The 12,901-nt window shown below is 36.7% G+C and overlaps 1 protein-coding gene across 2 annotated transcripts; it reads left to right on the forward strand.

Moving 5' to 3' along the window:
* The first annotated feature begins 1,823 nt into the window (after positions 1 to 1,823).
* LOC141404863 (uncharacterized) lies at positions 1,824 to 12,461 on the forward strand. 2 transcript variants are annotated; one of them, XR_012413087.1, is made up of 7 exons: positions 1,824 to 1,961; positions 2,028 to 2,352; positions 2,417 to 2,732; positions 2,829 to 3,044; positions 3,728 to 3,901; positions 12,003 to 12,093; positions 12,166 to 12,461. XR_012413087.1 is itself a non-coding variant. In XM_073988647.1 (3 exons), exons 1-3 carry the CDS (start codon positions 3,744 to 3,746, stop codon positions 12,277 to 12,279), a joined length of 363 nt encoding a protein of 120 aa, XP_073844748.1. In that variant the 3' UTR covers positions 12,280 to 12,461. The 2 variants fall into 2 exon arrangements, 1 of the variants encoding a protein (XP_073844748.1); XM_073988647.1 differs by lacking the exons at positions 1,824 to 1,961; positions 2,028 to 2,352; positions 2,417 to 2,732; positions 2,829 to 3,044 and having other exon boundaries at positions 3,744 to 3,901.
* Positions 12,462 to 12,901: the final 440 nt, after the last annotated feature.

Consider the following 12,901-nt stretch of genomic DNA (forward strand, 5'->3'; position numbering starts at 1 on the left):
AATGCACTTAAGATATGTGTTACATACCGCCTAATGCGGCGCTATGGTGGGGTTCCAACTGCTCAGTCGGGGCATCACTTCCAGGGGGATTCATAACCCTGCCACCATCAGCCCTAGGGGTCGAACAATAATGAAAGAGGGACTCAACATAAAAACAAAAAAAAACAAAACGACACAACACTACATACAACCATGATGAAGGAACTTGGTGTTATAGTTCCCCCACTTTGCCCACCCTGCCTTGACCCTTTCTTCCTGTCCTTACGATAAAGCAAATTTTTAAGGGCCCCAATTTCCACACACACTTACCTCACATCAACATACCCCTATTTTCCTCTCTTACAGAAAAACACTTAGCAAGACATATTCAATTTAAACTATTAAACATAAAAATGTATTTATTGACATAGTCATGATTTCACTTAAACCTAACACATATTCAAGTTTGGGATCACTAATACCCGCTCAATTAATTAAAGGTGAGTCACTGACTCAGATTACCCCTTTTTACCACTAGAAAAATTGCCAATCGAGGCACAAGATTAAAAGCTTAAAAATCCTAACTAAATGAGCTCGCTTAGTAAGGTTTTGGGCACTTTATAATTGTCCCCACAAACATTTTCATAACCAAACAAAATCTAGCAGCCTTCAAAGGTAACCCTACACTCACGATATTTTCTTAGAACAACCTGGGCATTACTAATCCTCACAATATTCAATGTAAACACTTAACTAACTACGGACAACACGATTTAACTTAAACTTAAATCTACATTAACTTATTAATTTTTTTGTGGGTTTTTCTTTAGTCAAAAATCAATGACGTTATATATTTTAAATTGTCAGCTTCAAAGATTAATAATTTTAAATTTTCATTTTTTTTCAGGTGGCTTCAAAAATCAAAGGACAATCATGCCCATAAATCCAAAAGAAAACAACACTCAATTTACTCCAGATCGTCTGGGAATTCAACTCTGGTAGGTATTAATAGTTTTGCTTTGTTACCTCATTAGTTGTATACTTATTGGGAATTTATCTTGTCTTTTCAGGTTAAAACTGGTATTTCTCAGGGCTGTGGCCTCCGGCGTATTCGTCACCTTGAAGACCCCAGAACCCTGTTAATTGATTTCCGCTTCTGGGTATTAGGACTTGGGCCCTCTTAGTAATTAATCTTCCGGTTTTGTATAGTCTGGTGTAATCTTAAAGAAAAACACAAAACACGTTGTAACTACCTTTTTTCTATTTAATCAACATGTAACACAACTCACATTTTGATTTGTACACTTCAAACATAAATAAAAAACACAGAAGTTACACGAGTGCCAATAAAGAATCAATTCAAAAATTTTTGGTTGTCTATTTTTTTAAAGGATTAAGGACAAAGGTTATCTGTCCTTGGAAGCACACCACAATTAAATAATGGCGTTTTTCTTCGCTTTCCTCGCTTAAATACGGCTTCTCGAGGACGCCAAAATCAGATTTTCCATAATTTTCCCTCGTTTTTCCGACATTTATTTACATGTCTTTTAATCATCTGTTTCTAAACCTCATAATACTATCAGGGGTGCATTTGCCATACGTCAACGATAGAGAATTGCTACAGTGGAAATCATCCCTGACGTTGGCATCACCTTTTCATATTTTAACCGGCCGCTCAATATATCCGGTTTGCCCACTTTTTACTTGCCGGCAGCCACGAACCACACATCATTGAGATGCTGCTTCCACGACAAAAAAAGAAGGGACGCCATCAATAATTAATAAGTCCCACGCAACAAAACTTCGACATTTTCGAAGTGTTCGATGAAAATGACGATGTGCGGGACTTATAAAGTGTTTATAAAAACTTTTTACAACGGATGGCTATGAAACATTGAGATGAATGGGTTCCTATCTTCCCATCAAATATGGTCGGCACATGGAGTGAATGGACATACACACGCTGGAATCTGCAATAGATGGTAAGTTCGTGTAAAAAAAAATCCTGTCTGAAAATTCATTTAAAGCGTGTTTTTCCCTTTTTTCAGGTATAACCATGATTTTTCTCATTGTGAAAAAACATGTTTGGCGTTTGTAGATTTGTGCGTACGCACAAAAAAAATTGTAGCGTGGTTTTACACATACATACATGTATGAGTGTGTGTGAATGTACGTGCCGGTAAATCATTCACCGCCATTTATTCATGCTGTTGCTGTCTCACCCCATTCAATTGGATACCCATGCATACATACATACACATCATTACACAAGGAAGTCTACCTGAACGTGTGTGAGTCTTTTCATTCCTCATCGACACAGTGGAAACAAAAACATTTTTCTACGGTTATCCCATTGAACAGACAATGAAGTTGGTGAGTTTTTTTTTTACTTTGTTCTGATAATGATAAATTTTAATAATTATCTGTTTATTTTCAGGAATTTAAATCTGTGGAATTCTGCTGGCTAATCGACGTTCGTTTTTTTAATTTTATGCCTACACCCACCCACCACTTAAAACTTATTACCCCGAATAATGGATAATTTGGGTAATGCAAAACTGATCGTTACCTTCTTGCTGTAGGGGGTGAATATTTCATTAGCAGCCTTACTACTGATGACATGTTTTACTGAGCCGAATGTACCCGAACGATCTACCTGGACACCCTGCCACAATTATGATAGCTTGGGCAGCGCAGTGGATTTTAATTTTTCCTGTGGATGCTCTCGCTAGTGTAGCCTGTGTAGAAAGCAGGTAGGTTACTTCATTTGTTTATTTGTCTAGATGCATGGTGTATTGCCTGATTTGTTTTGGTTATTATCTAATTTTTTGTATTTCTTTTCCTTTCAGGTCTCTACTTTATTTTTTGCCATTGTTTATGTGTTTCCAACTATTAGTGTGGACCCGTTTGCAGAGCATTTCACCCACATTGTTTACAAAACACTTTGGGCAGGTACCATTTTTTTCGTCATGGATTGTGTGTGGACAATAAAATCTTTCTTCATCTGACATCACCAGCTGCAGCGCAGTGTCTTACCCCAAAATATACATGGTTAGTATTAATTGGTGTTTTTATGACATGAAAGTGTGTGCCTTTATCATTGAAAACAATCATCAGTGTCGTGTATTACGAGAAAGATAAACAAAATTAAAAGTGGAGATACCTGTGTACCTGTGTGTTTAGATCATATTCATTTTTACTCATGGCTGCGACAAATATACTAAAAAGTGACCCAATAATTGTGTTGTGTGCTCAAAAACTCTCCTGTGTACTCAATGGTAATAATCGGCTACGACGAATATATTAAAAAGTGACCTAATAATTATGTTGTGTGCTAAAACTCTCCATAAAAAAACACACAAGCATGATCAAGTGTTTCCAAAAATTGCATTATGGATTATTATGGGTCAGAAATTGCCATCAATAAGAATACTGATTAAGTTTACAGTTTACAAAAAAACTTATGGATTGTGACCATGGCTACCTAAATGAGACATGTGTGTTTGTGTGTTTTTATCAGTGGATTCTTGTGTAGTATAGCCCAATAAGGCTACCAAAAAGTGTTGACATGACTTTTTTTTTACATCCATACAAATATGAGATGGTTGAATATTTTAAAATTGCCATGGATATTTTTTTCTACCGCCCTTTTACAATTTTTAAAAATTTATTGAAATATTTTAGTTTCATTTTAGTAATATCTTCTCATTTCCTTTTTTTAGGTGTTTTGTGACAATTTATTGTGGAGTGAATTACATTTATAAATGAGTGAAGTGAAAAAATGCACTACCAAAAATTATCCGTTTATTTGGCTGACATACAAGTTGTCAATATACCTGACATGCCGATCATCAGAATTGTGTACGCTGATTATTTGTTCATGGAGTATTACCTGCCATCATGAAAGGACGTTAATATTGGGGTGAGTTTTTCATTTTGTTTTTTTTTTTTATTATTATTGTGAATTTGGCATGGCAGACAAAAACAATGGTGCACTAGTGAATATATTAGACTGTTTTGAAATGTGGAATGTAAACAAAATAAAGTAACGCAAAAGATTTTGGCTATTAAGAATAAAACTTGTGGATTCGTAGTTTATCATTGAAAATAAGTGCGTGGCTTGCCAACGATATACTCTATGCTACCATATGTTTTTATCTTCTGTGCCCTATTCTATTCATAACGCTATTATTTTTATTTACTTACTGGTGATTGTTGATTAAAAAAATATTGCTTCTAAATTTGACCTATTTATTAATCGGCATATACTACGTTAGATTTAACTATTTTTTTGGATCATTATCCGTGTGTGTCGGGATTCTATGCTATATTAAAAATGACGTTGTGTGATTTTAGTACCAGCGATTTTTATTAATGTTAACTGATTCAGGGTATAGAGAAAACATTTGGAGGGAATTTGTAATGGTTAAGACCTGAGCCGGTGAACATTTTCTCGCATGCGATAAAAACTATAGCCTGTTAAAAATTTTGTGAGTGGTGATTTTTTTTAAAATTTGTATGTGCTACTAGACGTGATTGAGTCTATTGTATTAATTTGTGGCTGAAGGCTATTCGCATAACAGATGTACTAGAGATTTAAATAAAATTCTGTGGATATTAATTAGCAGACGTGGGTGTATTTATAATATTGCTACTCCGGATACTATTATGAATTATATTGGACTAATTGAATATAAAAGGATATCTACAGTGATTTTTGTGACGATAACCGAAGCACACTGCTAAGAATAAAATATTTGATTTTTTTTTTCTAAAAAAAAACATGGCCAGACAGATAACTTTTCTTAACTCTCATTCAACCTCATATTGATTTATCGTTACGTATACCATTAATAATTAATAATTTCCATCTATATGTTATATCGTCTTATTAAAGCAAATAATGCTATCCTTATACTTTATTACCCTATATTTAAAAAAATACTAATAAACCAACCATTTATGATTTAAAATTTTGGAAGATATTATTAATTTGGGTAAAGCATAAGCTGGCTGGGAGGTTCGAAGGATTCTTTTTTCAGGTATACTGTATATCAAATGGGTTTTTGCTAATTTGAATCAATTACAATTATTGAAAGCGCACTGAGTATTATGTTTTGAGAATTGTTGGTATGCCAGGTTCCTGTCATATCCCAACGTGGGGAACTCCCACACCCTGTTAGTCTCAAAAAAGCCGGGCAATCTTAGGTACTTCTTAGCCTAATGGAATATATGTGTATAATCTATCAATGTCAATAATTCTAATAGTAAAAGTAAATGCAAAAGGCAAAAAAAATGGACGTTCACAAACATTCATTTTCTTAACCTATATTGCACTTATATTACTATATCACAGAATAATTGCACTTTGTTATATTTTAATATCTTTGGCGTGGAAGTTACCTAAAGGTTTACCTTGCAGCGTTTCTAATTCGAACATGTTGTTCCCGATAGGCCTCACAACTCTACATTTCAAAAACTTTTTACAAAATTTGGCGTTTATGTTGTTCTTGAAGTCTGAAAGCATATGATTACGCCTATACACTTCTTGCCCTGGTATTAAACTAACTTTCCGCGCTCTCTGATTATAACGTTTGGCACTTGTTTCATATGCCTTGTGCAGATTGTTTTTGATCTTTTCTCGCATAAGTTCTATTTTGTCATGTCTGTTTAATGGATCTATTTGGTGGTCTGTTAGTGATTGTAGCTTTTTGGCCAACTTATAATCGGTGCCACTTGAAAACATATTAAACCCAAAGAGGGCGAAAAAGGGATTCACGCCGGTGGCTGCATGTACAGAGGTGCGAAGGGCTTTCTCGATTTCGGGTAAATATAAATCCCAGTCGCGGTGATCACTTTCAACATAGCTTCTTATAGCTGCCAACACGGACTGGTTGACACGCTCGGAGGCGTTCGACTGTGGGGAGTAATATGCAGTCGTCATGTGTTTTATTTTGTAGTTGTTGACCATTTGTTCGAAGGCTTTCGACACGAACTGTTTCCCGTTATCACTATGGATAACTTCTGGGACGCCGAAGATGTTGAAAATCTGGCTTTCCATAAACTGTACCACATTTTGTGCGGTTGCTTCCCTCATCGCGTGCAGAAAGGTAAATTTAGTGAAATGATCCACTGCGATGAAAATATATGCGTTTCCTTTCTTTGATCGTGGATATTTCCCGAGAAAGTCCACGTACAATTTTTGAAATGGCCTTTCAGTGACCACTTCGTTTCCGATTTCTGGGTTCATGTTCTGGTTTGAGGGTTTGGTTTCCTTGCAGGTTCTGCAATTTCTCACAAACTGCCTCACTTGGGAAACCATCTTAGGCCAATAATAAAATCTTCTTAACCGATTGATAGTTTTTGTGATTCCTTCGTGTACGATATCATTGTAGACGTGAGCCTTTTCTATTAGAGCATATGTGATCTCTTGTGGGATCCACATTTTCCACTCACATTCAGCCAAATCTGTGTCGATTTTTTTCATTTTTATAAATATTTTGTCGCCTTCAACTTTTAAGTCGGGAAGTACTTCGGCATTCTCAAATATGGTGTTTCGTAATTCGACATACTCCTCACCTTCAAATGCGGTTGTTTCGAAATCTAGTAGTTCACTCTCATCAGTTACTTCTTCTACGGTGACATTTGAATCGATGGGCATTCTAGAGAGTGTGTCAGCAACCACATTTTCTGATCCTTTTCTGTGTTCAATCGAGAAGTTATATGTTTGAAGTTGGAGTGACCATCGGGCCAGTCTACCGCTGAGGTCTTTTAGTGACATTAGCCACTTGAGACTAGCGTGGTCAGTAATAATTGTGAATTGCATTAATTCCACATAAGGACGAAAACGTTTTACTGCAAGCACGGCCGCTAAACATTCCTTCTCGGTTACTGAGTATTTCTTTTGGCACGCATTTAATTTTTGAGAGTAAAACGCGATGGGATTCTCCTCTCCATCGTCGTTTTTTTGAAACAATACTGCACCGACTCCATAGTCCGACGCATCGCATTGGATAAAGAACTCTCGGCGGAAGTCAGGGTGCCGGAGGACAGGTGCAGATGTCAAGGCTTGTTTGAGGGTGTTGAATGATTCTAATGCTTTCGGAGTGATTACGAATTTTTGACTCTTTTTCAATGTGTCAGTGAGGGCGGCGGATATCGAGGCAAAATCTTTAATGAATCGCCTGTACCACCCAGCGGTTCCTAGGAAGCTTCGTACTTCTCTGGGAGTTTTCGGTACAGGGATTTTTTGAATCGCGCTGACCTTTTCTGGGTCAGTCTTTAAACATCCATCTCCAATGATGAAACCAAGATATCTTAGCTCTCTGAAGCAAAACAATGATTTTTTAAGGCCGATGGTCAAATTCGCTTTCTGCAAGCATTCGGCTACTTCTCCCAGTAATTTAATGTGGTGTTCGAAATCGTCTGCAATAATCAATAGGTCGTCAAGGTAGATAAACACATTGGACTTTAGTCTTCCCGGTATCACCTTGTCCATCAACCTGCAAAGCCTCTGCGCCGCATTGCATAACCCGAACGGCATTACCCTAAATTGGTACAGCGGTCGACCTGGTACCGTGAAGGCTGTGTACGGCTTCGCTTCCTCTTCCAGCTCCACTTGCCAGAAGGCATATTTAAGGTCGACGCTGCTTATAAAGTGGGTTTGGTCTATTCTACTTAAGATGCCGTCGATGTTCTGCAATGGGTAAGCATCTTTCACAGTCAATGCATTTAATTTCCTGGCGTCTAAGCAAAAGCGATTTTTGCCAGGTTTTCGTACCACCGTTGTTCGGTTACTCCATGGGGAGTCACTTTCTTCTATCACTTTCAAAGCCAGCATATTGTCAATCTCCTGGTAAACTATATCTTGGACCGCCGGTGACATGGGATAATGCCTATCCTTAACCGGATTAGCACCTTCGACGAGCTTTATCGCATGCTTTTCTAATTTCGTACATCCTAGTCCATTCTCTTCAAAAGTAGGGAATTTTTTTATTACTTCTGCTAGTCTATCCTGTTGTTCCTTCGTCAGGACATGCATTTTCGTTTCTTCATTGGTTGATGAACCATGTATTTTTCGTTGTAAATCTAAATCGACTTCTTCGACAGTAAATATCTCGGGAGCTATTTGGAATAATTTCCAAAAATCTGCACCGAGATATAATTCCTGCTCTAGATCTGGGCATAATATTAAGGTCATTTGAGCCACTTTTCCCTGATATTCAACGTCAACTACAATGGTACCTAAAATTCTATGCAACTGACCTGAGGCAGTGCTGACATTTGATAGATAGGTTTTTATTTCTACTCCCAGTTCTTCAACGACTTCTCTGCAATGTTTCCCTAATAAACTCACAGTAGCACCAGAGTCGAGAAGGCCTTCAATTTCCTTCCCTTCTATCTTCACCGTGGCATATGGTCTTGGATCTTTTCTGCCATGGCATCTTAAAATAGCTTCCGAAACAGATTTCTTTAAAGTTTTGTATTGCTTTTGCTTGTTTCTCATTTTTAGAATACGTTCTTTAGTTTTAATTTGAATGTTGGATATTTCATTTGGGTTTTCTATCTCCTCGTTTTGGAAAATTTTTGCCCTTGTTTTGGCGTAATACTCTTCCCTAACATTTAAGGGCAGATAGTGTCGAAGTTTAGTATAGTGGATGTCTTCATTGGGTTCTTTTAATTGGTTTGGGGGTTCGGAACAGCGGGTTGTTCGGAGGAACGCTGGTTCCCCGCTGCAACCGCGTTCTTCCTCCCGTTTCCCGACCTACAATTTATGCACTTTGGTGCAGTCGTGTTTGGTTTTCCGCATTTAAAGCAAAAATAGCCTCTTTGATTTGAAGTGCAATCCCTAAAGACGTGACCAGGGTTCTGGCAATTCCAACATACAATCTGATTGTTGATTGCTGATATCTCTACTACATCCTCTTCTTCTTCGAACATAGGAAATATATTGGTTTCTCCTTCTTCTTGAATGGCATTTACTCTAATCGGTTTGTTAGCTGGTGGTGGGGGCATTGAAACAGGGTCGCGGCGGAAGAATGTTCTTTCAATTTCCAAACATTCAACCCGCAGTTGTTCCAGTGAAGAAACATTCATGGAATAAACAATACTAGAAAGGTTTTTTCTTAAATTCTTTTTGACAAGGGAAATCATTTCGAAATCGGAAACTGGCCTTTCCAATTTCGAACGCATTAAATTGATGTCATGGAAAAATGAATCTATTGATTCCCCGGGTAATTGTTTCCTTTCTAGTAAGTCCCTCATTTCCTCGAAACAAGTGCGCCTAGTTTTAAATCTTTCTAGCAACCCATATTTCAGTGACTCCCAATTCCAAATCGCATTATTTCTTTGTTGCAACCAAAACCATTCGATCGCAGGACCCGATACAAGCATATGGAATTCATTTAATATTCCTTCCCAAGAGAGTCCATAATGAGATTGGAAATATTCGAGGCGATAAATAAAATCCTCCACAGTGAGGGTATTAGGTCGTCCTGAAAAATTTATTCCGAATCTTTCAACTCTAATTCCTTGTGCACTAGGAACATTCATAATATATGACTGTACATTATTCCTGTGGTTTGAATTTTGGTTATTATCCCGTTGTGGGGGTTGTGGTTGAGGTACAGAGTTGTTATCGTTTAACGATTGAGGTTCTATGTTGGGCATCGAACCTGGCTGAGGTAATTGATTTGGATTCGATTGTGACTGATGTCCATGATTTATATTATTTTGAGCATGAATCCCATTGGATTGTGGTTGAGGATTAGTATTTTGAGAAGTTGGACCATTACTAGTCAATCTAGTTATTGACTCATTTAATTTATTAATGATGCCATACACCTGCTGCATCTCTTTGGTCACACTATCTTTTACTAAATTGTGGATGTCTGTACTGGCGTTTTTTAAACTTTCTTGGACCAAACTTTTCACTAAATTACTAACCTCATACTGATTCATTGACGTATTAGTTGGTAAAGTGGATTGAGTATTCTGGGCTAATCTTGCTTCAGCACTAGTGGAAGCTTCTCTGTTTATTATGGTACCAGATAGATCCCGTATTGATGGGTCTCTATTTGCATTTGCGTCTTGCATTGTTTTCTTTTTTGACTTTTTCTTTGGAGATAGAATAAACCTACTCAAATCAAATGTTGAGGAACGATTTCTTTTACTTCTTCTTTTGGCTGACTTAGGTGTGTTCATTAGAATTTCTAATCCCAGTTCAGGAATGCAATTATTGAAATGAAATTTAGGTCAATGTTAAAAAAAATAATGGAAAATTTTAAACACAGGTTAGAGCTACTTATTTCTAGTTGTTAAAATACTTAGTCGTTAGCAGATATATGATAAAAATAATAATAGTTTGTTATAAGTTTAGTTTCTAGTTTACACACTACGACAAAACAAAATTGTTTTCTCTTTTTTTTTACGAACACAAAATACACATCTGAGAGGTAATAGGAGGTATTTTCAGCTGCTTGTGAGATCAATTGTGTGGTTTATTTTTTTTATTATAAATTGAGATTTCTAGAAGTGTCCTAATCGGTCATCATGTTGTATGGATAAAATGGACTTACACAAAAAATGAACACAGTTAATGCAAAGGGTAACAACAAGGCAGTTTTCTACTTATTTTGTGGAAAAAAGTCCTTGTGTAAAGGGAATTTTCGTACAATACAGTCTGCGACTGACGACGTCACAGCAGTTATTGTACTTTTCCTAATGTTAACCCTCGTCTATTGCCTTTAATATTATTAAATAAACAAAAACACGGAAACATAGAAGACAGGTCATAAACACAATACATTCTTTGTTACAATCGACGAACAAGAGCTATTGTATAGACCCTATAACATGGAACGAGACATCCTAATTTTCTAAAAAACCTAAACTAAATATTGCACTATTATCACAGTTTTGTATAAAAATTGTGGATACAATATCTGTTAGACATTAGAAAATGCGATATCACGTTTTGGAATATTTCACCCTATGGTCTATTGGATTGCGCTTAGGTGTTATTGCACATATTCGACATTTAATGTCCTTCGTCTATTTAAAAAAAATATTTTCTTATTTAGGCAGTGCTGATGTTGTATTGCACTTTGATTTTTTTGGACGATAGGACAAACATTTTTGGCTTGGGCGCCATATTGTTACATACCGCCTAATGCGGCGCTATGGTGGGGTTCCAACTGCTCAGTCGGGGCATCACTTCCAGGGGGATTCATAACCCTGCCACCATCAGCCCTAGGGGTCGAACAATAATGAAAGAGGGACTCAACATAAAAACAAAAAAAAACAAAACGACACAACACTACATACAACCATGATGAAGGAACTTGGTGTTATAGTTCCCCCACTTTGCCCACCCTGCCTTGACCCTTTCTTCCTGTCCTTACGATAAAGCAAATTTTTAAGGGCCCCAATTTCCACACACACTTACCTCACATCAACATACCCCTATTTTCCTCTCTTACAGAAAAACACTTAGCAAGACATATTCAATTTAAACTATTAAACATAAAAATGTATTTATTGACATAGTCATGATTTCACTTAAACCTAACACATATTCAAGTTTGGGATCACTAATACCCGCTCAATTAATTAAAGGTGAGTCACTGACTCAGATTACCCCTTTTTACCACTAGAAAAATTGCCAATCGAGGCACAAGATTAAAAGCTTAAAAATCCTAACTAAATGAGCTCGCTTAGTAAGGTTTTGGGCACTTTATAATTGTCCCCACAAACATTTTCATAACCAAACAAAATCTAGCAGCCTTCAAAGGTAACCCTACACTCACGATATTTTCTTAGAACAACCTGGGCATTACTAATCCTCACAATATTCAATGTAAACACTTAACTAACTACGGACAACACGATTTAACTTAAACTTAAATCTACATTAACTTATTAATTTTTTTGTGGGTTTTTCTTTAGTCAAAAATCAATGACGTTATATATTTTAAATTGTCAGCTTCAAAGATTAATAATTTTAAATTTTCATTTTTTTTCAGGTGGCTTCAAAAATCAAAGGACAATCATGCCCATAAATCCAAAAGAAAACAACACTCAATTTACTCCAGATCGTCTGGGAATTCAACTCTGGTAGGTATTAATAGTTTTGCTTTGTTACCTCATTAGTTGTATACTTATTGGGAATTTATCTTGTCTTTTCAGGTTAAAACTGGTATTTCTCAGGGCTGTGGCCTCCGGCGTATTCGTCACCTTGAAGACCCCAGAACCCTGTTAATTGATTTCCGCTTCTGGGTATTAGGACTTGGGCCCTCTTAGTAATTAATCTTCCGGTTTTGTATAGTCTGGTGTAATCTTAAAGAAAAACACAAAACACGTTGTAACTACCTTTTTTCTATTTAATCAACATGTAACACAACTCACATTTTGATTTGTACACTTCAAACATAAATAAAAAACACAGAAGTTACACGAGTGCCAATAAAGAATCAATTCAAAAATTTTTGGTTGTCTATTTTTTTAAAGGATTAAGGACAAAGGTTATCTGTCCTTGGAAGCACACCACAATTAAATAATGGCGTTTTTCTTCGCTTTCCTCGCTTAAATACGGCTTCTCGAGGACGCCAAAATCAGATTTTCCATAATTTTCCCTCGTTTTTCCGACATTTATTTACATGTCTTTTAATCATCTGTTTCTAAACCTCATAATACTATCAGGGGTGCATTTGCCATACGTCAACGATAGAGAATTGCTACAGTGGAAATCATCCCTGACGTTGGCATCACCTTTTCATATTTTAACCGGCCGCTCAATATATCCGGTTTGCCCACTTTTTACTTGCCGGCAGCCACGAACCACACATCATTGAGATGCTGCTTCCACGACAAAAAAAGAAGGGACGCCATCAATAATTAATAAGTCCCACGCAACATATGTCAC

This window comes from Musca autumnalis, unplaced genomic scaffold, assembly GCF_047663935.1.
Source record: "Musca autumnalis isolate F117 unplaced genomic scaffold, ASM4766393v1 scaffold_5, whole genome shotgun sequence".
NCBI classification, from domain to species: domain Eukaryota; kingdom Metazoa; phylum Arthropoda; class Insecta; order Diptera; family Muscidae; genus Musca; species Musca autumnalis.